The sequence below is a fragment of the Ovis aries genome, chromosome 2 (assembly GCF_016772045.2).
Source record: "Ovis aries strain OAR_USU_Benz2616 breed Rambouillet chromosome 2, ARS-UI_Ramb_v3.0, whole genome shotgun sequence".
Lineage (NCBI taxonomy): Eukaryota > Metazoa > Chordata > Mammalia > Artiodactyla > Bovidae > Ovis > Ovis aries.
Window position 1 is genome coordinate 122,078,128 of NC_056055.1, and position 26,037 is coordinate 122,104,164.

Sequence of the window (26,037 nt, forward strand, 5' to 3'; positions counted from 1 at the left end):
TGTGGGAAAAAGTAGCTTTTTTTTTTTTTAATCATCTTAATTTTGCTGACATTTCAGGGAGTGCTTCTAAATAATTTTAAAGCCAAATTTCATATTTGCACCTATATAGACAATGATATCATTTTTAGGTAATTGAGATAATGTCTTGAATAAAATGCAACAACAACAAAAAATCTATCCAGTTGATAGACCAAAGCTTTCTCAGCTTAATAAAATGCTTACGTTTCTGCTTTCAGGGCAAGTGTCACAAATTCTCACCTTTTTTTGAATCATATATGAAAATATTCAATCAATATTGCGAACCTTTATCTCATTTCCAGTTTCTTCATATATCTCTTATTCAAACAAGTATGGTTTTCCTCTTTAAGCTATAATTTTTCACCTGAAAATTATTTACGATTGAATCTTTAAATTGGTTTTGAACAAAGCTAACTATTTAAACAAATCCTACATTGAAACAGAGAAAAGAGAGTCTTCCTCTACAAACCATACACTGATGTACCTGTTTTTACAAACCAGAACTATGACTTAAATAGGTTGTGTAAAATCTGGAAAATCTGCACTGTTTAGAAGTCTGTTATACAGAGTGAAGTAAGTCAGAAAGAAAAACACCAATACAGTATATTAAGGCATATATATGGAATTTAGAAAGATGATAATGATGACCCTATATGCAAGACAGCAAAAAAGACACAGATGTAAAAAACAGACTTTTGGACTCTGTGGGAGAAGGTGAGGGTGGGATGATTTGACAGAATAGCATTGAATCATGTGTATTATCATATGTGAAATAGATCACCAGTCCAGGTTCGATATGAGATAGGGAGCTCAGGGCTGGCGCACTGGGATGACCCTGAGGGATGGGATGGGGAAGGACATGGAAGGGGGGTTCAGGATGGGGAACACATGTACACCTGTGGCTGATTCATGTCAGTGTATGGCAAAAAACCACCACAATATTGTAAATTAATCAGCCTCCCATTAAAATAAATAAATTTAATTTTTTTTTTTTAATGAAGTTTGACAGTGGTCCTTGAGTAACATCCCTCTGAGTGCCTGCCCAGGACCATCCTTGTTTTCTCCACTCTTGTGATAAGAGTGTATTCATTGTTAGTTTTTTGTGCCTACAGTTCTGAGATACATTCTATTCTATTGTATGTATCCTAGGCTTCTTTCAGCTTAACACTGGATGTTGTTAAATTAACTGGTTTTTCGTATAATTTTTTTTTTTTTTTTTTTAGGGCATGCTCAGTGAGTCCATTTCCAAATTAATTAATTTAATCAATGTGCTGAAAAATCTTTCCCTCTCAAAATGAATGTGATGAGAGGTGAAATATTCCTATTTAGTAATGTTAGTCTTGGCTGGAAAGGTTTTTAAATATGTCCAGTGTAATTATATAATAAAAGCATTGCATTTCCACATTAGAGTATCAGATTTAAATAAGGACAAACTGTTACAAGAAGTAATGGATTTACTCTAACAAAAACCAGTTCCTCTATAACGTAATTGCTAGTACTAGTTTATAGCGGAGTCCAAGTATGGAAATAGAAAGTAAATAACTGAATTAAAGAATTTGGACTTATTTTAAAGAGTAAATTTATTATTTAAACTATAACTATATATTAAAGATAACATATTTATGTTGATACTTTTTGTAAATATGAAACTATTTATAAGTGTATTTATAAAGTATATTCAAACATAATTACTAGTTAAGAATAAGTAAATTTTCATGGGAACAAAATGATAAATTGTTCTAAGAATGCAAATAACCCACTGCTTGGTACAAAAACTAGACCATTATTTGAATGGATTAAAACTTCATAATTTGAAATGGAAGGCACATAAGTAACATCTTTCTTCCCCAAATCATAATATGATTTGCAATCTCATTTGGCTCAGTGGTAATGAATCCTCCTGCCAATGGAGGGGACGCAGCTTCAATCCTGGGTCAGGAAGATCACTTGAAGAAGGTAATGACAACCCCCTCCAGTATTCTGTCTGTGGAAAATCTCACGGACAGAGGAGCTTGGCAGGCTACAGTCCATGGGGTCACAAAGAGTCGGATATAACTTAGTGACTAAACAACAACAAACCTTCTACTCTTGTAGACTTTCCTTGACCATATTCACTGATATGACTAAGTACAAGGAGAAAGCAAAGTAAGCCCTTCCATCTATAGCATCTTCCTAGTAGTTAGGAAAAACAAAACTCAAGAATGATTGGATATTACTTATCCAGTTAGCATTTGCTGATGGAACATTAAGATGTAACATAAAAGTATGAGCTGCAGAATCAAAAAATCATTTAGTAACTTATGCTCTTTGAATTTAATTTTCCTAATTTTAATATAAAAATTAAAAAACTGTTTTTCTTTGTGCTTTATTCTTTTGTCTTTTTTACTGCTTTGTGCTTTTTCTTTTGTCCTTTTTACTGCTCAAAAACCTTAAGCTTTAACTTTGTAAAACAAACAAAAAAAGTTGGACTTAGGATTCCTTCTCTGTTTGGAACGTTTTTCTCACCTATCTTCTCCAGTTTCAGTTCTGTCTTGAGTATTTCCCTCACTCTGGCCATAGTGTTTATTGTTCAGTTGCCCCATCATGTCAGACTCTTTGTGATCCCCGGGACTGAAGCATGCCAGGTCTCCCTGTCCGTCACCATCTCCTAGAGTTTGCCCAAGTTCATGTTCATTGCATTGGTGATACCATCCAGCCATCTCGTCCTCTGATGCCCTCTTCTCCTTCTGCCCTCAATCTTTCCCATGATCAGGGACTTTTTCAATGAGTTGTCCATTTGCATCAGATGACAAAAACCCTGGAGATTCAGCTTCAGCATCAGTCTTTCCAGTGAATATTCAGAGTTGATCTCCCTTAAGATTGATTGATTTGATCTCCAAGCTGTCCAAGGGACATTCAAGAGTTTTCTCCAGCACAACAGTTCGAAAGCATCAATTCTTTGGCATTCTGCCTTCCTTACAGTCCAGCTCTCACAACCATACATGACCACTGGGAAGAAGCACTGCTGTTAATAAGGCTAGTGGATGCAATGAAATTCCAGCAGAACTATTCAAATCCCTAAAGGATGATGCCATCAAGGGTTTGCATTCATTATGTCAGAAGACCCAGCAGTGGCCACATGACTGGAAACGGTCAACCCGCATCTCAGTTCCCAAGAAGCATAGTTCCAAAGAATGTGCTAACCATCAATCACTCTCATCTCCCATGCTAGGAAGGTCTTTTATGCAAACCAGGAACTTCTAGATGTCCAAGCTTTGTTTAGAAAAGGAAGAGGAACTAGAAATCAAAGTGCCAACATTCGCTGGATTATAGAGAAAGCAAGAGAATTTCGGAAAAACAACAATCTTTGTTTCATCGACTACACTAAACCCTTTGACTGTGTGGATTATGACAAACTGTGGAAAACTCTTAGAGAGATGGAAATACCAGACCATCTTACCAGTCCCCTGAGAAACTTGTATGCAAGTCAGGAAGCAACAGTCAGAGCCCTGTATGGAGCAACTGATAGGTTCAAGATGGAGAAAGGAGTACAACAGGACTGTCTGCTGTCACCTGTTTGGTTAACCTATACGCTCATCACATCATGAGAAAAGCCAGGTTAGATGAGATACAAGCTGGAATCAAGATAGACAGGAGAAACATCAACAACTTCAGATATGTGGATGATACCACTTTAATGATAGAAAGCAAAGAGGAACTAAAGAGCCTCTTGATGAGGGTGAAGAAGGAAAGTGAAAGAGCCGGCTTAAGACTAAATATTAAAAAAACTAAAATCATGGCATCCGCCCACATTACTGCATAGCAAACAGAAGAGGAAAAGTGGAAGTAGTGACAGATTTCCTCATCTTGGGCTCCAAAATCACTGCACATGGTGACTGCAGCCATGAAACCATAAGACGATTGCTTCTTGGCAGGAAAACTATGACAAGCCTAGATAGTGTGTTGAAAAGCAAAGACATTAAACTGGAGGAGGAAAAAAAAAATAAAATAAAAAGAATCTAAAAGGGAAAAAATAAAAATAAAAAAAAATTTTTTTAAATAAACTGGAGGAGGAAATGGCAAACCACCCCAGTATACTTGCTGTTAGAAAATGTTATGAACTGTATAAAAAAGCACAGTCTTTATCAATCTCATAATACTATTTTAACTTCTAAAAAGCATATAATACTACTTAGAATTGCATTATGTAATGCAAATGGTGATTGCAGCCATGAAATTATAAAAACGCTTACTCCTTGGAAGGAAAGTTATGACCAACCTGGACAGCATATTAAAAAGCAAAGACATTACTTTGTCAACAGGTCCATCTAGTCAAGTCTGTGGTTTTTCCAGTGGTCATGTATGGCTCTGAGAGTTGGACTATGAAGAAAGCTGAGCGCAGAAGAATTGATGCTTTTGAACTGTGGTGTTGGAGAAGAGTCTTGAGAGTCCCTTGGACTGCAAGGAGATCCAACCAGTCCATCCTAAAGATCGGTCCTGGGTGTTCATTGGAAGGACTGATTTTGAAGCTGAAACTCCAATACTTTGACCACCTGATGTGAAGAGCTGACTCATTTGAAAAGACCCTGATGCTGGGAAAGATTGAAGGCAGGAGGAGAAGGGGACAACAGAGGATGAGATGGTTGGATGGCAGCACCGACTCAATGGACACGGGTCTGGGTGGACTCGGGGAGTTGGTGATGGACAGGCAGACCTGGCGTGCTGCTGTTCATAGGTTCACAAAGAGTCAGATACAACTGAGTGACTGAACTGAACTGAATGTGTGTACCCATTTATCCTCTGCTGTCCCATGAGTAACATGAGATCAGGATTTTGCTCTATATTGTTCACAACTGCTTCCCTGGTTATGTAGAAACTGTGCACAAAAAAATGTATTATTATGCATTAAAAATAGTTGTAAAAAACTAAATGGATATTAAGAGACTAAACAGGATTGTGACCTGGAGCAACTTACCTTAGTTTTATTAAGGGATAATGATATTTTCAAGGGGTTGTTAAGTTAGATAATGAATGTAAAGTACTCATCTCTGTGGCTGGAATATTGTAAAGGCTCCTATATTATGATGTCTGCTGTTATTATGAGTTTTATCTCTAAAAGGATTGTTTTTGGTTTGCTTTTTACTTCTGCAGTTTTGTGGGTCTTTTTTGGTTTTGCTTGTTTTTTTGTTTTGTTTTGTTTTGTTTTGAGGAGTATGAGATTGTGTAAGAATCACATGCATTTAGAAGGCCGGACTATTTCTTCTTTTATTCTCTGCCCACTAAGAGACCAGGAAGTCCACTTACACTGGGGCAGTTTAGAACAAACTATTTGGCCACATAAAATGGACATGTCTATTTCTTATGCAGCCTGTACTTACATGTAACATTAAATGAACAATCTTGAAAGGCATGGGAGGAGGGCCTGTGATGGAGACCTCTCTAGCAGGACTTCATTGGGCACCTGGGTTGAAACACTCTTGGACTCTTTCTAAATCTGGCCAAATGGATCACCAGCAGCCTCCAAAGAGAGTTAATGCTAGAGGTTATGTCTACTTTGTGTCATATATAACCAAGTAATTCCATCAATTCAAGGTTCTGTATCCAGTAGACAAAAAGTAGCCAGACTGCTTATTCTTTCCATATATTTATTGCTTTCTTCCTGTTATTTTTGGCACTATTCTGATTGGCACAGGCTTTCCTTTTGGATACATGGTTTGTGTTTTCTTGTGGGAAAAGCTGAGCATTTGGGAAATTAAATTAGATAAATTAGCATAAAGAAGCAGTACACTGTAGGGTGGGCGATTCTTTCATTGCTTGTATTTTCTCCTTCCATAAATAGTTTTGCTCAGGATTAGCATGGAGTAAACTAGTTTGGAAATTTCTATCCCATATCAAAACCAAGAAAGCTGTGGTACATATACACAATGGAATATTACTCGGCCATTAAAAAGAATACATTTGAGTCAGTTCTAATGAGATGGATGAAACTGGAGCCTATTATACAGAGTGAAGTAAGCCAGAAAGAAAAACACCAATACAGTATGCTGCTGCTGCTGCTGCTAAGTCACTTCAGTCATGTCCGACTCTATGCGACCCCATAGACGGCAGCCCACCAGGCTTTCCTGTCCCTGGGATTCTCCAGGCAAGAACACTGGAGTGGGTTGCCATTTCCTTCTCCAACCAATACAGTATACTAATGCATATATACGGAATTTAAAAAGATGGTAACGATGACCCTGTATGCAAGACAGAAAAAGATACAGATGTATTGAACAGTCTTTTGGATTCTGTGGGAGAGGATGAGGGCGGGATGATATGGGAGAATGGCACTGAAACATGTAAATTATCACATGTGAAACAAATCGCCAGTCCAGGTTCAATGCATGATACAGGGTGCTTGAGGCTGGTGCACTGGGAGGACACAGAGGGATGGGATGGAAAGGGAGGTGGGAGGGGTTTCAGGATGTGGAACACATGTACATGAATCCGAATCCTGTGGTGGATTTGTGTCAATGTATGGCAAAACCAATACAATATTGTAAAGTAAAATAAATAAATAAAACTGAAATTTTAAAAAATCAAAAAGAAAACACACACACACACAAAAACCAAATGGGAAACAAAGGCAAGTATTTTGTTCATACTGTGACAACACTAACTTTGACTGTAGAGAAGCATGATACCTGGGGTCAGCATGGTAAGGAAAGTGATAATTTGCAGACAATGCTAGCAAGGATAAAATTCCTAAGGAAGAAAATTTAGGTTGCTTCACCCATTGCCCTTTATCACATGGAAATTGTCTTTCTGATGCTAAGTTCTTGTGTTTTTATAAAAAGGTGACAAGACACCATTTTATGGCTTCCCTGGTGGCTCAGAAGTTAAAGCGTCTTCCTGCAATGTGGGAGACCTGGGTTCGATCCCTAGGTCGGGAATATCCCCTGGAGAAGGAAATGGCACCCCACTCCAGTATTCTTGGCTGGAGAATCCCCTGGACGGAGGAGCCTGGTAGGCTGCCGTCCATGGGGTCACAAAGAGTCGGACACGACTTACTTAAAACATGGGTAGTTTTATGTTTCTCACACAAAATGATGCTATTTTATTATTTGTGAGAGAAAACTGTTAGAGAATTTAATTAAATTAGCCATATGAAAACTATGTTAAAAAGAATAGTTAACATAACTTGGAATATTCACTATAGGTTAGATATTATACTAAGCACTAGACACGATTAACTCATTTAACCTTCCAATCAATCCTATGTAGTACTATTGTTATCCTATATTGTAGAGAAGGAAAAGAAACAGAAGATTATGGATTTTAAATGACTTGTCCAAAGTCGCACTTTCAGTAGGTGGTACAGCCCAGATTTAATCTCAGGTCAGGTTTCAAAACCCACTCTGACTTGTTGTTATCTGCTTCTAGTTGATCCAAGAGAGAATTGAAAGGCATGGTTACATTACACATGGTGTATAATGGGTTTGTTGACACACTTATGCCAGCTGCCTCTATAACTCTGTTTAGTGTATATTGTGCATATAACTTAGTGCATATAACTCTGTCAAAAGTGCATATTGAAGCAGTGTTCTAAAATAATTATATGTAGAGAATATGAAATGGAAACAATCCAGACCCACAAACCACATTTTCTGTTCTGTGGTTATACTAGGATAACATTTAAAAAAGCAGACAGAGAGTTTCATAAAACAATCTCTAAGCCTATATAATCACTTTTAAAAATTTGGAATAGGTTATATTGGTTGCAGGTTAGCATTTGAAAAAATACCTAACTATTTTAGTATTTCATTTAAACAAACCACTGTATTTACCAAATACATATTTTGGTTTTTATTTTTAAGTTGATTTTATTTGGCCTAATGTATTTATATGTATTAATGAATGATTTTAAAAGAAAACAGTATGCATCACTAGAAAAATGTGAACCATTTTTACCACTAGACATTGATATAAATCATGTCAGATAGCATTTGTCTACATTTAAGTTGGACAGAACATGGAGGAAGAAATAAAAGAAACCAAAGTTATAGGCTGATGTTGTAGATAGTAGGACATATTTTATACAAAACAAACTGAAAATGATTTGACAATAGTTCACTATGTTACAGGAGAAGGCAATGGCACCCCACTCCAGTACTCTTGCCTTGAAAATCCCATGGACGGAGGAGCCTGGCAGGCTGCAGTCCATGGGGTCGCTGAGAGTTGGACACGACTCAATGACTTCACTTTCACTTTTCACTTTCATGCATTGGAGAAGGAAATGGCAACCCACTCCAGCGTTCTTGCCTGGAGAATCCCAGGGACGGGGGAGCCTGGTGGGCTGCCGTCTATGGGGTCGCACAGAGTCGGACACGACTGAAGCGACTTAGTGGCAGCAGCAGCAGCAGCACTATGTTACTTTCAATATAGAAAGTAAATGGAATATCAGGATTTCTAAAGCAGAAGTATGTGGTTTGAGTTATATATGGCAGGTTATCTATGTTGACCAATTTATTAACATAATTTTGTAAAACATTCAAAATAAGCTTTACGTGTCTATTGAAATGATTTCATGTGTCCTCTCAAGTATTTGTTTGGCTTTGATTTCAATAAGTCATTTACAACAGAATTTCACTCTATCGTTTCAAAATTTTCCCCACACTATGGTATAGTGCTTAGTCACTCAGTTGTGTCTGATACTTTGAGACCCTATGGACTGTAGCCCACTAGGCTCCTCTGTCCATGGGATTCTCCAGGCAAGAATACTGGAGTGGGTTGCCATGCACTCCTCCAGGGGATCTTCCCAACCCAGGGACTAAAGCCATGTCTCCTGAGTCTCCTGCATTACAGATGAATTCTTTACTGCTGAGAAACTGGGGAGGCCCCCTATGGCATTGTTTGGGTCTAGAGGGAAATTTGGTATATTCTTTTATCACATAGTAAAAGAATAAGAAACATGGGTTTTTTGGGTCTGTAATCACAATAATCACAATTTTAAATGAGAATAGATACCAGCAGCTCATTTTTAAATCTTTAACTTTCAAGCTAGATTGAGATAGTAGTCATTAGCAAAGTGGGAATTCTCAGAGAAACAGAAATACAAACTATCATAGAGAAAAGAAGGAAGTTTAAATGAACACAAGAAAAATTAAATTTGTTTTCCAACTAACTACAGTTGGCATTTTATTTTACTTACTTTTGATCTTTTCACATGTGAATGCTATAAATATCAACAGTTATAAATGCTGTTTGTTTTATGTTCCTCAGCTCATATCTTTCAGCTCCTACTTCTATCATGACTAGCTATTTTTGAAAACCTTTTTTAATGTTTGTTTTCATTCATTCCAATTTAGTTCTTAAAAAAAATATTTCTGACGCTGTCTAAGCAAACCCTCCTACTCTTGTGGTCATCATTCGAAAACTATGAAATTTTGTTTATATATATACATGTCTTAACCAATGGACCTGAATATAAGTGTGTTCAGCAGAAAAGGGCAAAACAACCCAATTAAGGAAAACATTTTTTTCCCATGATGGTAGCTGAGTTATCTAAATTCTGTTACTAAAAAAGGGCATGGGCATTTTATATTTGCATGGGTAAGCAGTCTTTCCCTAAATAATAGCTGGTATTCCATAGACACAGGGTAAACTCAAGACAGGCATTTAAAAATAAGACCATGTGGACAAATTCTTTGTGTTCATAATTTTTAACATAGAAGGGTTCTAAATTAAGAGAAGTAAAGTACACATAATGTGCATAAATGATTTGAAAAGAATATTTTTGTTAGACTTCTCATGTTCATTAATTCTCTTCACTCTCATTGAACACAAAACACTCATCACTGCTGTGGCATTTTATCAAGAATAGAGCCATCTTTGCCTCAGTGATGTCTTCACTGAAATAGCAGGACTCCTTTGTATCATTTTTACACTGTTTCTTGATCCCTGTCTGCTTTTACTACTATCATGCATTGTAAAGTCAAGTCAAATTAAGGACTCTCTAATATGCAAATACCAGCAGCTCTCAGCTGGTTCTGTTTTGATGGACTCCAGATGGGTTCCACAGTTGTTGGTCTGTGACTGTCTCACACACAGTGATTGATCTGTGGGCCATCTTGTTCATGAAGCCTTTCAGAGAAGTTTCCCTGAGAGCACCCACCTCTGTGAAAGGCATGCATTGAAATTCCATAAATCTTGATTTGGATTGGATTCACTTTCAAATCCTTTAAATTGCTAGAACTATACATAGGATCATAGACCTATAGCTGCAAGAGATTTCAGAGACAATACAGCTTAAACTTTGCCTTTTAAAATAATAGAAAACAACCTTGGCATCCCAGTCTAACTATAATATCCTGGGAATACAGTCTGTTTAATATAAGGTGATAGTTAAAACCTTCTTAAAGTTTCCAAAGTAGAAGTCATTGGCTTGAATTATATAGGGTGGATTATCTAGGTCGATCATCTTAATTGCATAATTGTATAAAAACGAAAATGAGCTTTAAGTCTTTTTAATGAAATGATTTCTCATGTCTTCCTACATATATGTTCTGTTTTGATATTAAGTATTCAGTTTCTAGTAGAATCTTGTCTATTATTTTAAAACTTTACCCATAATAATTCTTCGTAAAAGAGGTAGTACTTGAGATGGTCTTTGATCATAGGTAAGGCAGCCATATACAGTCTTGTAGAGCAGATGTGGATTCAAGCTAAAGAGCAGCAGTACTTGTCATTAATGACATCTGCTCCTGAATTCTATTTCTATATGAACTCCATCTAGCCAGTTTTTAAATTTTGTTTTACACATGAGGACTTGCAGTAAAAAGAGGTAATATTTTCATGTCTTACCTATTGCTAGGCCAATTGAAAAAAAAAATTTAGTAAAGCTGAATGAATCTCATTGGCTGCTAAATCTATATTTTTATCAACTCTTTGATAAAGAGTTCTTTATTTCTTCTCTTCTTTTTTTAAATTTCTTTTTTATTTTAAATTTATTTGTTTTAATTGGAGCTAATCACTTTACAATATTGTGCTGGTTTGGGGTTCAGAATGCAGATACACATGTACACCTGTAACTGATTCATGTCTATGGCAAAAATTTGTGTCTTCTAAATACAATGTTATTTTTCTCATGATTGGTCTACATAATCACTGCTACCATACAGGAGGTATACAAACAGAACAACCATAAATAACCATAAAAAGACTATATAAATAGAACTGCCTGTGTGGCATAATGAAAAGAGCCTTATCTATGTGAGAATTTGATGAGAAATTCAAAGTTTCAAATTAATTAGCTGCATGATTTTTGATCAGTTATCTACACTTAATATGAGTTTCTACATCTTCAGAATGAATTAGAATATTAATCATGATGAAAGATTAAGGGAAGAAATTTATGTAGAGGCCTTGTACAAATTTCCTGTCCTTATATATGTCTACCTGTACTGAACCAACTCATGTGTCTCTATGTTTTAAGCAATTGTAAGTTTTTCCTAATTAAGATTTTAAGATGAGCAAATCTTGGGTAGAAAAAATACATCTTCCAAATTTGGAGCAGCTGCTATGAATTGTGAATGTATCTCATTTGAATGATTATTAACACAAAATGTAGAAACATTTTATGATGTCAACACACTTTGGTTTCTCTTGCCTTTTAGGAGCCTAAGTTGCCAAAGGATTACCCTGCACAAAAATTTGTTCTTCTCTTTTGTTTGTAATTCTATCATAACCATCATTCATCTCACTGCAGTGGCCAACAACCAGGCCTTAGTGGCCACAAATCCTGTAAGTAAAATAAGGTCTAAGTTCAAGGGGTTAATGGGGAAGAAACAAGAGAGATAGGGAGCAAGGGTTCATAGATGTATATACATACAATTAAGTACTAATATATGCATATTTTATGTCTGACACATAAAGAGTATGTATATGTAGCTATAAATATATCTCAATATTCCCCAAGTTATAAATATTGAACAGCAAAAGGAAAAATACTTTGCTTCAGTTACCGATATGTTACACGTTTTCACCTCGTTTTATGGTTAGAATCTTGCGGCTGGTGGGACATAATATTTACTCAATCAAATTTAAAAAAATCAATCAAAGCAACTAACTCTGTGTAGTTAGAAAAAGACAGGACATGAAAATGGAAAATGTAAATCATATGCTTGATATCAGACTGACTTAAAAGAATTAATAAAACTAGGGGAGAAATTACTTATATGTGTATAACGTTAAATTTTACCAACATAAAATTTTTAAAGTACTCTACCCAATCCTAATAGCCTCAGCAAGCCATTATAAAATGTTCCCTACAATCGCTTTGGAAGTACAGGTTTTATAATAAGTATCAAAAGGCATACAAAATAAGCACAGAAACTATCATAACATAAAAACTATATTTTAAAATACATAACCTGACATTTACTTATATAAAGGTATATATTTTCTTTAAACTCTATGGGCATTTAAGCTATATTTAAATTAAAATATCTGCATAAATAGCAATCATAAATTTGAGTTTTTTAATTTCCTGCTTTTATAATGTTTGTAGCATCTATACTACAGTTTTGGATATAGATTTGTATGCATATGTATATATGCATACATAAAGTAGTTTTTTAAAGATTAAGTTATCTAGTTATTGAAATGAAGGAAGGGAAGGAGTTTTCCCTCAATGAGTCAATAACCAATCTTCTCATATGTGTTTTACGTGTGCTTTTAGGGTGACTTCCAAAATTCTAAAATTCCCTGCATTATTTGCACGTGTGCATCTGGATTGCTTAATCTTGTGTATGTTCCACTCTAAAGTCACTGGGTGAGAAAACACTGGAGTATAATTAGCAAAACAACAACAAAAAAAATGGCGAATATCCTGCCATTTTAGAGTGCATTTCTCTAGAGCAAGGAGATTTGGAGTTTTGTCATAAAGCTTCAGAGAAAGAGACTCTAAATATTATGCTTATATACAAGGATGTTCTGTTTAACACATAAGTTGCAAAATGTAATATAGTTACTTTTAATATATTCTTGGACAATTTATTATCCGTTTATAACACCAGTGTTGTCATAAAAATGTTTTTCTGCAGTATGCTTTTTTATCATAATAGTTTATAGATTAATTTTTTAATTAAATCAGGAGTTGGAAGCCCAGTTGTATGTTCTGCAGGCTAACTCATGACTGACTCTTTGTGACCCCATGGACTGTAGCCCGCCAAGCTCCTCTGTCCATGTGATATCCCAGGCAAGAATACTGGAGTGGGTTGTCGTTTCTTTCGCCAGGGGATCTTCCCAACCAGGGATCGAACCTGTGACTTCTGCATTGGCAGGCAGATTCTTGACCACTGAGCCACCTGGGAATTGTCCCAATTAGATATGTGTATCTAAAAACTATACAAATAAAATTTTATATATGAGGCTTGTTATTTCTATATATGTAAGTAAATAACTCAGCTATATTTCTGAGAGAACATTTAATACAATGTGTTTGATATCATACATATTTCAGATGTATTTGAACAGTTTTTAAATTATCCTCAGTCAGAAGGTATAGCATATGATCAAGAAAACAAAATTGTGCTCAGAGTGTAGCTTTGATTGATATTGTATGAATATTAGCAAATCATTTAACTTCTTCAACACTCAGCTTTTTTGTCTATAAAATATGTGACTAGTGATATAAAGCATGCCTCTCAGAATTACTTTGAGGATTACAGAAAATAATACACACAAAAATATTTTTAAGCCAGCTCAATGCATAAATGTTATTACTAGTACTCTATGATAATCTACTATTTATTTTCTAGTGCATCTAATTTCCAGTTTTCCTTTCAGTGAAAAAAGCTTCTTATTCTAAAAACAATGATAATACCCACTAAGAATTTGAGATCCAGTCTGAAAATTGGAGTTGCTGAGAGTAACTGGCTGTGTATTTCTGGGAGAGCTTTAAATTTATTCCTCTTGTTGATGGAGTAAACAATATCTCTTACTCCTCTGTATTTTCTTTATGCAATATTTAAACCTCTCTTCCTGTCTCTTTAAGAGAAAAAAAAAAAGTGAAGACCTCAGGAAAAGAGGAAGGAAAAGCATAACTTTTCCTTCTTTTGCCTACATGAAATCCTCAAATCCTGTATTTAAATTAAAAAAAAAAAAGAATGGGTTCATTAGATATTATTTAATAAACATACGCACTGGTAGCATGCAAGGCTTCCTCAAGTATTTGGCACTTTTCATGAACGCTTTAAAAATTATTAATGTAATTATTACAAGTTTTCCAATAGAATGTAACAATCGAGTTCATGATGACATAGTTAAAACAGACATAAAGTCATTCATGGGCAAACTTTTTACTTGTAATTACACAATAGCTAAAACAATATTAAGAAAATACACATCCACTAAGTGTAGTAAATTTGGAATTTGCATATTTCCTGGGAGATGTATTATAAATCTCTGGAGTCAGTGGCTAAATACTTTGAGGAGGCACCATTAGATAGGAATGAAGACTGGGCTTTAAAAATCAGAATCATTAGTGGGAAAAATTTGGTGTAGAGGAGAGAAAATTCTGTGTTTCTGTATAACTAAACTAAACTAGAATATTGTTTTACATGTTCACTTATAAACAGCTAAATATTGATTGCTTTCTGGAATCCCTTGGTGGTCCAGTTGTTAGGCCTGTGGTTCCACTGCTGGGGCCCAGATTCCATCCCTGGTCAGGGACCTGGGATCCCCTAAGGTGTGTGACACAGCTAAAACACACACACATATATACATACATATGTGTATATGTATGTGTGTGTGTGTGTGTGTGTGTGTGTGTGTGTATAAAGTATATATTACTGTCTTTTTTCCCCTCACAGGTTAGTTGTAAAGTGTCCCAGTTCATTCATCTTTACCTGATGGGCTGTAACTACTTTTGGATGCTTTGTGAAGGCATTTACCTACATACGCTTGTTGTAGTGGCTGTATTTGCAGAGAAGCAGCACTTGATGTGGTATTATTTTCTTGGCTGGGGTAAGTGCCATTATGCATATCTACTGATCCATCTTTTAAAAAAGCTTTTGAAGGATGCAGAGTTCCTTTGTAATAAAAATATACTTATGATTAATCATTTTTAAAACAATATCAACTGATTAACCTTTGCTTATTGCTGTAAATTAAAATATTTAAAGTACCACTGACTCACTGTTTTTAGTAAGTACAGGACAATTAATGATACAGGTATTTTTTTTGTATTTAATATTCCAGTGTATGTTTTGGCTGACTATGTAGTGACTAAAACAATAGAATTATAAATTAAAGGATCTAGTCTTTGCACTATTCTGAATTTCCTTTTTCCTCATGTACAAAATGAGGACATTGGTCTTAACTAGCTTTGAACTTCTATTCTAAAAATGCTTGTTTAAAAAAATATATATCATTTTAAGAATAGAGGATGCAGTATTGAATTGACAGCCAAAAATCTTTTCCCACACAATCATCTGATGTGTTATTATTCACAAAGCAAAAAATAATACATTTTTAGCATATTTTTAAAATAACTGGAATAAAGAGAAACATAAAATGTTAAAAAGGAATGTAATAGAACTAGTTTCCAGAAACAAAACTTAAATTATATTTATATATCTATCCATCTATCTATTTACCCAACCACATAATAGAAGTAGAGATATAGACGTACCAAAAACATCAAATCCCTTATGATTATACAGTGGAAGTAAGAAGCAGATTTAAGGGACTAAATATGATAGACAGAGTGCCTGATGAACTATGGACAGAGGTTCGTGACATTGTACAGGAGACAGGGATCAAGACCATCATGGAAAAGAAAAGCAAACAAGCAAAATGGCTGTCTGAGGAGGGTTTAGAGATAGCTCTGAAAAGAAAAGTGAAAAGCAAAGGAGAAAAGAAAAGATATTCTCATCTGAATGCAAAGTTCCAAAGAATAGTAAGGAGAGATAAGAAAGCCTTCCTCAGCAATCAATACAAAGAGAGGAAAAGAACAGAATGGGAAAGACTAGCGATCTCTTCAAGAAAACTAGAGATACCAAGAGAACATTTCATGCAAAAATAGGCTCAATAAAGGACAGAAATGGTACGGACCTAACAGAAGCAGAAGATATTAAGAAGAGGTGGCAGAATACACAGAAGAACTGTGCAAAAAAGATCTTCACGACCGGGATCATCACGATGGTGTGATCACTCACCTAGAGCCAGACATCCTGGAATGTGAAGTCAAGTGGGCCTTAGAAAGCATCACTATGAATAAAGCTAGTGGAGGTGATGCCATTCCAGTTGAGCTCTTTCAAATCCTGAAAGGTGATGCTGTGAAAGGGCTGCACTCAGTATGCCAGCAAATTTGGAAAACTCAGCAGTGGCCACAGGACTAGAAAAGGTCAGTTTTCATTCCAGTCCCAAAGAAAGGCAATGCCAAAGAATGCTCGAACTACCACACAATTGCACTCATCCACATGTTAGTAAAGTAATGCTCAAAATTCTCCAAGCCAGGCTTCAGCAATACATGAACCGTGAAATTCCAGATGTTCAAGCTGGTTTTAGAAAAGGCAGAGGAACCAGAGATCAAATTTCCAACATCTGCTGGATCATCAAAAAAGCAAGAGAATTCCAGAAAATCATCTATTTCTGCTTTATTGACTATGCCACAGCCTTTGACTATGTGGATCACAAGAAACTGGAAAATTCTGAAAGATGGGAATACCAGACTACCTGACCTGCCTCTTGAGAAACCTATATGCAGGTCAGGAAGCAACAGTTAGAACTGGACATGGAATGACAGACTGGTTCCAAATAGGAAAAGGAGTACATCAAGGCTGTATATTGTCACCCTGCTTATTTAACTTATATGCAGAGTACATCATGAGAAATGCTGGGCTGGAAGAAGCACAAGCTGGAATCAAGATTGCTGGGAGAAATATCAATAATCTCAGATGTGCAGATGACACCACCCTTATGGCAGAAAGTGAAGAGGAACTAAAGAGCCTCGTGATGAAACTGAAAGAGGAAAGTAAAAAGTTGGCTTAAAGCTCAACATTCAGAAAACAAAGATCATGGCATCTGGTCCCATCACATCATGGCAAATAGATGGGGAAACAGTGGAAACAGTGTCAGACTTTATTTTTGGGGGCTCCAAAATCACTGCAGATGATGATTGCAGCTATGAAATTAAAAGACACTTACTCCTTGAAAGGAAAGTTATGACCAAGCTAGACAAATTATTAAAAAGTAGAGACATTACTTTGCCAACAAAGGTCTGTCTAGTCAAGGCTATGGTTTTTCCAGTGGTCTTGTATGGATGTGAGAGTTGGACTGTGAAGAAAGTTGAGCGCCAAAAAATTGATACTTTTGAATGGTGGTGTTGGAGAAGATTCTTGAGAGTCCTTTGTACTGTAAGGAGATCCGACTAGTCCATCATAAGGAGATCAGTCCTGGGTGTTCATTGGAAGGACTGATGCTGAGGCTGAAACTCCAATGCTTTGGCCACCTCATGCGAAGAGTTGACTCACTGGAAAAGACCTTGATGCTGGGAGGGATTGGGGGCAGGAGGAGAAGGGGACGAGAAGAATGAGATGGCTGGCTGGCATGACCGACTTGATGCACATGAGTTTGGGTGAACTCGGGGAGTTGGTGATGGACAGGGAGGTCTGGCGTGTTGTGATTCATGGGCTCCCAAAGAGGCGGACATGACTGAGTGACTGAACTGAACTGAACTGATAAACACACCATCTTTATTTTTTCAGTGAAATAGAATTTATTTCTATAGGTCATTTGATATCATTGAATATAAAAATATCAGATATATGTTTCCCAAGTGAGTGCAATTTTTGCTCAGTTACCTCCATATGTGTATGTATGTATGTTCAGTTGTATGGAACTCTTTGCAACCCCATGGACTGTAGCCCCCAGGCGCCTCTGTCCATGGGATTTCGCAGGCAAGAATACTGAATTGAGTTGTCCTTTCCTCCTCCAGGGGATCTGCCAACCCATGACCAAATCCTCATATCTTGTGTCTCGTGCATTGGCAGGTGGATTCTTTATCACTGCACCATCTGGAAGCCCATGTATTTAGTCTATTAGTATATCTAGGTCACCTTTATGAAAGATATCTTCATTCTATCTTGAAAATATCTGATTTAGAATGCTAAGAGCATGCAAAATTTCTGATATATAAACCATCTTTCTCTTTTCTTCTTCACGTAGTCTCAACTTCTTCCCACATCTGATTATCTACAAAATATTGGCCAATTCCATCTTACAGAAAATATGTGGATTCTGAATTCCTTTTAAGCTTCTGAGAATAGGCAGCACATTTATGAACTTAGGCGCTGGAGTCCACTGATTCAAAATGACTCATATTAGAATAAACTATATGCACACTCTTGAAAATATAGATACCTAATACTTTACCAAATTTACTCTTCAACTGGACAGATAATACTTACTTGATAGGCATATAATGGCCAGTTATTTTTGCTCCTAGACTATCTCTGAGTTCCAAGTTTCATGATATATTTTAGGAATTCCATCTATAGAGAAAGTTGCCTATTTATTTTCTGTTTGACATTTACAGGATTTCCACTGATTCCTGCTTGTATTCACGCTGTTGCCAGAAGATTATATTACAATGACAAGTAAGATAATCTCTTTTTTTAATTTCAGTTGGAAGTAAGTAGAATGAAAATATTCAACATTATTTTCCTGCTTTTTTCCCTAGCTGCTGGATCAGTTCTGATACGCAACTTCTCTACATTATTCATGGCCCAATTTGTGCTGCTTTATTGGTATGTAATTAAAATGCTCCTATTTCCATCATTGTTCACAGCGCAACTTTATTTCTTGAAACATCTAGCTTATGATATCCTTTAGGATTTCAGTGGACATAGACAGCATAGTCACAGTGTTTGATTGAAGAGGGTTTAATGAAGGTGTTGGTTTATTTGAGGGTTTTTTAAAAATAACTGGGGGGCTTATTTGAAGTGTTGGTAAAAAGAGTAAAGGAACTAACTCACAAGGATGATGAGGTAGCAGGGGCCAACAGTGGGACGTTATTATCACGGCTAGACTTGGAGAGAAGAGGAGAGGTCAGAACAGCGTTCCTGGGGTTGGGTTCCTCCCTCCAGTGTTAGGAGGGCTGGCCCGATAGGAAGTGTGGCCTTCGGTAGAGGAACACAGCTACTGCCAAAACCACAGCTTAACAGGGAAAAAAGAGAAAGAAATACTCAAACTTCTCCCTCTGCCCATGCTCTGATCTCCTGGTTCCTCCCATCGGCCAAATGCAGCAAAAGTCTGAGGGCAAGAAAGTCTGGTGACGAAGTGGTCCTCAGAGCTGTCTCAGAGCCTCCAGGGTGCCGAGCACAACAGAGGAGGGCAGAGGAGGGATCTAGTGAGTGTGGGTGGCAATCAAAATTCTAAATCAGAAGGTTAAGGAAATAATAAATGCACTTAACAAGTGAGAAATGTAACAGCAATTAGCACAGTTCTTGAAGGAGCTTGTCCACATCAACGTTGGGAGGAAAGAGAACGTGGTGCAATTAGGGGAAAATATTACGTAGACATATAGCCCATCTAGCTGCTCAGTAAGAAAGGAAGTGAAAATCCACATTATGTGCATAACCCTTTTTCTATTTTTTTCTGGCCTGACAGAAGATTAGGAGCCCTTTTTTTCTTCCAGGATAAAATGTTCTGCCTTTGTTTAAGCTCTAGGTCTTCTCACTGGGCAATTCCAAGGTCTTGGGAGGTGCTCTAGCGATTGTCTATATGGTCACATGTTTTTTGCACAATTTTTATAAATAAAATATTTCAACCACAATCAGTTTCTTTCCACTCAGACTTCCTCTGCCACATTTCCCCTTAAGCAGGGTGGTAATAGAGTGGCTACAGCCCTTTTGAGATCTTGCTAAAGGGAAATTGAGAGGATGCATTTAATTTGTGTTTAGTGAGAAGTGTTTAGCTCACTTCAGTGCACAGTTAAGTGATTGCTGGCTAATCTAGTAGGGGAGTACTTTCAGGAATCCTGTTGCCACTGAGCTCAGGCTTCCTGCTGTGAGCCTACATGGTATCATAGTGTGAAAAATGTCCCGTGGTACCTACCACCTATGTGAACTTTATGGGTGTTGGAGTTAGTATGTTTCTTCTATTTTACTTACTTAGTTTTTCTCTAAGATAGATGAGATTCAGATGTAATTCATCTGAACTTCACGATTCTTGCTCTATTTGTATTTAAAATAAGTGGAAATATTTACAAAAAATCAGGAGGACATTCTCATTTCTAGTTTCACAGTTTAAATCAGACTTGCAGTTTGGAGAAGCACTTGCATTTAGAAGTTTCCTTATAATGGGCATCTAAATTGCAACATTTATACTGATTTTTATAATTGTGATTTTTGCATATTAGGATTATAAAATATTCTAAATTTATAAACAGATAAAATGGTATTACACCTCTTCTTCTATGGGTTGGTGGTAATTTCCACTTAGTCGAAACTTTCAAAATAATAATGAATGCCCTGGGAGGGAATACAGTGGGATAGGTGGAATAGCAGCTGATGTGTTGATTCATCACATTTCATTTTTACACCTGTTGAAGTGGCTTAAGTGGCTTTTGTCTTTAACAGAGACATTCCTATGTCTGTAACCATGTTTCTTTTCATAGATGTGTTTCCATCAGGACTATAGTTAGCTGTTTATTTTTGAAGCATATGCTCCATTGAATTCTCTAAAAGAATGGTAGAGGAATATTTTTATGCCCAGTTGTTTTCATAATACATGCCTCAAATCAGCAAATGTATGTTATTTGTCCATTGCTTTCTAGATTAGATGAGATACTATCATTATTTTTCCAATTAATAGAAGTATGTAAGATATAAATTGCATATAGTATGCAGTTTGAAAATTTTAAATTATTAAACAAAGCACAGATGCTAAAAGTCAGGGTGAGAAAAAAGGAAAGAGAACAGCATATTAGAAAAAGAGCCCTAAGTGGCTTTTCTGGGGGTAATATCTGTAGTTCTGTGGAAGGCATAAGGAATGGGCATAGATGAAATAGGCAAAATAATAGATATTGACATGGGTGAAGACAAGAAAGGATGATTCAGCCAAAGAGTGAGAGAGAGAGAAATATATTTCTGTAGAACTCTGCTCATTTCCTAAACACTATATTTTTGAAGTTTTATGTCTCCCTTTCAAAGGGAACATTTTCTCTTGGGGAAAGTTGTTAATTCATAGGACTTTAAAATCACAGAACGTAATTAACAGAAGGTTCTGTTGGGTGCCAAATTTTTTTTAACCCTAGGATGATCTAGGTTGAATATCAACTAGTTTCAGTATGTGATTCAGCCTTTTCATAAGGATGAAGAAGATTATAGTACTATAATGGGGAGTTGGGATGATTTTTGTTACGCACACAAATAACACAGGAAGGGAAAACTAAAAATATAAAAATGGATATTATGATAGAATACATATTTGGATGGGCTTCCCAGGTGGCCCTAGGAGTAAAGAACCCACCTACGAATGCAGGAAACATAAGAGACACAGTTTTGATCCCTGGGTCAGGAAGATCCTCTGGAGGAAGACATGGCAACCATTCCATTATTCTTCCCTGGAAAATTCCATGAACCAGGGAGCCTGGTGGGCTACGGTCCATGGGGTCGCAAAGAGTTAGACAAGACTAAAGCAACTTAACACACACACACACACATATTTGGAAAGTACTTGGTTTGGACACTAATACAAAGTAGAGACAAAATAAATAGCCTTTGTTACAAACAATTGTTTCCTTTCTTTGGGATTAAAATATTCAAAGTTTTGGTTTTCTTAATCATAGCAGGATTTTTAAATGTTGCATAAGAAAATAAACTAAGCAAAACAATCAGATGTTACCCAACTGAATGTGGTCCACAATAACACCACCATAATTTTATTTTTTAAGATATAAGTCCATTAAAATTAATGTACTTTTTAAATTAATAAATCACAATTCCAATATCTAAAGGAAACAAAAACATATTAACAAATATATTAATATCTGCACCCCATGCTCATAGCAGCATTATCCACAATAGCTAAGACATGGAAACAACCTAAGAAGGATACACACCACACACACACACACACACACACACACACACATTACTATTTAGCCACAAAAAATGAGGAAATCCTGACACTAGAGACAACATGAATGAAACTTGAGAGCATTACACCAAGCGAAATAAGTTAGACGGAGAAAGATAGACACTGTATGATCTCACTTATATGTGTAATCTAAACAGATAGACAAGCTCATAGAAAAAAAGAGATCATATTTGCAGTTGCCCTTAGGGGTTAGGGATGGAGGAATTGGATGAAGATGGTCAAAAGGCACAAACTCCCAGGTGTAAGATGAAAGAGAACAAGGAATGTATGATGATTATCGTTATCACCACTGTGTGATATATGTGTAAGTTGCTGAGAATAAATTGTAAAAGTTCTCAGCATAAGGAAATTTATATATATATATTTATACACATACATACATAGATACTTTTTTGGTATCTGAGATGGTTGACATTAGCTTAATGTATTGTGGTTATCATTTCACAATATATGTGAGATTAAATCATTATGCTGTGCAACCTAAACTTACTGTCAATTATGTGTCAGTAAAGCTGGAGAAAAAAATAAAAGAAAAATTAAACAGCAGAAATAAAAATTAACATTTAAGCAAGTATCTCTTCAACAGAACATATTCTTGTGTACTGAATATATTCTAAGATTTATAAAATCAGTGATTCGTCAGTAAAGATTCTTAATATGAAATAATTTCTATATGTCATTTTATTTTCTTTTAGGTGAATCTTTTTTTCCTATTAAATATTGTACGTGTTCTTATCACCAAGTTAAAAGTTACTCACCAAGCAGAATCCAATCTCTACATGAAAGCTGTGAGAGCTACGCTTATCCTGGTGCCATTACTTGGCATTGAATTTGTGCTGATTCCATGGCGACCTGAAGGGAAGATTGCAGAAGAGATATATGATTACATCATAAACATCCTCATGCACTATCAGGTATGGTGGTCTTACATCATGAAGGCACCTTGTGATGTTTGGATGTAAATTTACATGTAGCTTTGACTTCATTTTTGACTACCTATACAGCAAATTGATTACCAAAAAATGTATCTTTTCTATTTGGAATCAAATAATTCTATTTTTCTTTTACAGGGTCTCTTGGTATCTACAATTTTCTGCTTCTTTAATGGAGAGGTATGGTGACTGATTTTATTCCTTTTATCATTTGGTGTTTGTAATCCATTTTTTTCCTTTAAAAAAGAGAAAGAATCATAAATCCCCTAGGAATAAGTATTTCAAATTCCATTTCTGTCAGAAAAAAGAACCGTAGAGCCTCTTTGAATATATGCAATTCTTCTTCCCAAAAGTTCAGGTCAAATTTCAGTTGAGGTTAGGGCAAATTCAGACTCACTTGAAAATATTCTGTCAATGACTTTCATTCGTTTAGTCTTTCAACTTACCTTTTGAACTGATCCTACTAATTCTGGACTTAGTCTTAGGCACAGGGTTAGACTATCCTTATCTTCATCGAACATATACTCTAATGGGAAATAAAATTGCCTCATTTTAATTTTCTCTTTCTCTGTTGGCCTTGTCCACACTGTGGTCTTTGGAAACATTTTTATGTCAAATAAAAAAGATTTCTAAAAATTTAAACCCAGTTATGCACAGAAGAGTGGCAGTAGATTAGGAAACATAATCAAGTACTCTAATTCATAACATGGCAATGTGTTCTGAGATATTTCGGGATTTTATCCAAGGCTTTACTCATTGGAAAGTTTCAGGCACTTTAGAAATTGGTACCACATTTCTTATGCATGTGAATAGAACTATAGCTCAGTGGTTTGGGCTATATTGCTTTAGCTCTTTATGTGTTTTTAATCTACTTGACAATGTCAACCTGTTGGAGGATCTTGGCAAAGTTCAACAAAGTTTAGAAATTCAGACAGCAAATGATAAGACTTACACACTTGTAACTGTGAAACTTATCACAAAGCTTCAGACTGGCAATACATGGAACCAGTTAACATAACTGTATAAGAATCATTTCTATGCAACTAATTAATGTCAGAAATCATGTACATGTCATGAAAAACTATATTTTCTCTTGTTTATGTGATATTTTACTTAGCACATAAAATTTCATATTTTATTTCTTACTTGTAAATACAGATTTTATTATATATTTATTTATTTATAATGGCATATAGAAGTATCAAACATATTTAAGTGGTCTCTTCATGATTCTTCTGCTGTGTAGAGGACAAAGGTGACTTTTTCTGAAGTGAGAAGTAGAGACAGAGAATGCAGTTAGGAAGAATAGATACATTGTTATGACAATAAAATTAAAATAGTATTCATTATGTAACTATAAATTTATTATTATATAAACTGAATTAGACAATCCAATTTTTGCCTATATAGGATTTTACAATTAAATATAGATAAGAAAGCTACAGTATGACATAAAGCATGTATGAACTAAGAAAAATATACCTTTGTATCTGCAGGAGCAAATTTTATTTTTATAAAGGACATATTTTTTAATGTACAAATCATAATCATTAGTAAAATATTTAGTGATGGAAGGCAGTGTAGAATAAAGGCACTGACGCAATAGTGGATTTAAACCCAAAGATGCCACTTTGTTCCTGGCTGTAACGTCATGGGAAATACTCTGAACCCCAAGGAGTCCCAGTGTGTACTTCTATTCAAAGATATAAAAGCAAGTTCCTTACACAAATCTCAGAGGGATTAATGTAAACTAGGAATATAAAGTTTTTAGTACCATGCTCCAACCTCAGTAGACAGTATATTAAAGATTCCTTATTAGGTCTCTCAAATCACTCACTTATAAAAATATACATATAAAGGGGTACATTACTCATATAGGAATCAAATCTCAAATTGACCCTTATATTTAGAAAGAGTGCACAGGGAATATTTAAACTAATGCCTAACACTCTTATTGCACTTTATCCACATAAGCAGTAGAGACACGGGCATTGATATTTTGCCATATCCTAAAATTGAGAAAATTTTGGCATTAGAAAATTATAATAATATAAAATTTTTGAACCAAGTTGTTACCAAATCCTTTAGCTCCCCGCAACATCTCCAATATCTGTCCCCCTTTCTTCATCTCTAGATATAATACCTGCTTGTGTATGATTCATTTCTCATCTCAAGAAATACTATAACTTTTCTTTTTTTTGTCTCTTTGCCTCTAGTTTTTCCCATTCTCATAATACAAAGACATGCAGTCAAATTCATTTTGTGTGGTTCCAACTATGTCATATACGTCTTAAAATAATTTGCTCAGGCTTAATTTCCTTCTTGCTTTCCACCTTAGGTCAAACAGCTTGTCTTTGTCTTAATATCTCTATTTACTTTTTTATTCTCACATTTTATTTTTATTTCTCAGCCAAAATATTCTTATTTGCATTTGTCACTAGTTAAATAACTGTGGCTTGACAAGTCCTCAGGTTGCTTTCATCTCAAGTCCACTCAATCAAAAAAAATGTGCACCGTTAGCATAAACTAGGTACTCTGGTCATTGGAAGGGCCTTCATCCTACATGGAAATGTACAGATGTTGGAGGTGTGTTTGAATATTCTCGTTTATGCTTAAAGACTCAATATAAAGAAAATCATCTGTGTCTTATGTTAAATTAACACCAAAGTCATTATATGGGCTTCCCAGGTGGCGCTAGTAGTAAAAAACACGCCTGCCAATGCAGGAGACATAAGAGACGCAAGTTCCATCTGTGTCTGGGAAGATCCCCTGGAGGAGGGCATGACAACCCACTTCAGTATTCTTGCCTGGAGAATTCCATGGACAGAGGAGCCTGGAGGGCTACGGTCCGTGTAGTCACAAAGAGCCAGACACAACTGAAGCGACTTAGCACACACCCCAAAGTACTGTATATGGCCTACCTAGTTCTGACCCTTAGCACCAAACAGAAGGAAGAGTAATT

At 35.8% G+C, this 26,037-nt stretch overlaps 1 protein-coding gene across 13 annotated transcripts in view; it reads left to right on the plus strand.

Annotated features, from left to right (window-relative positions):
• Positions 1-26,037, plus strand: part of CALCRL (calcitonin receptor like receptor) — a 126,297-nt gene that overhangs the window by 95,768 nt on the left and 4,492 nt on the right. For all 13 annotated transcript variants that reach the window (XM_042243643.1, XM_060409656.1, XM_042243644.1 and 10 more), the window contains 6 exons: positions 11,652-11,778; positions 14,850-15,003; positions 18,578-18,638; positions 18,722-18,788; positions 22,839-23,057; positions 23,214-23,255. In XM_042243643.1, coding sequence (XP_042099577.1) covers positions 11,652-11,778; positions 14,850-15,003; positions 18,578-18,638; positions 18,722-18,788; positions 22,839-23,057; positions 23,214-23,255 — 670 coding nt within the window. The remainder of the gene's footprint in view (positions 1-11,651; positions 11,779-14,849; positions 15,004-18,577; positions 18,639-18,721; positions 18,789-22,838; positions 23,058-23,213; positions 23,256-26,037) is intronic.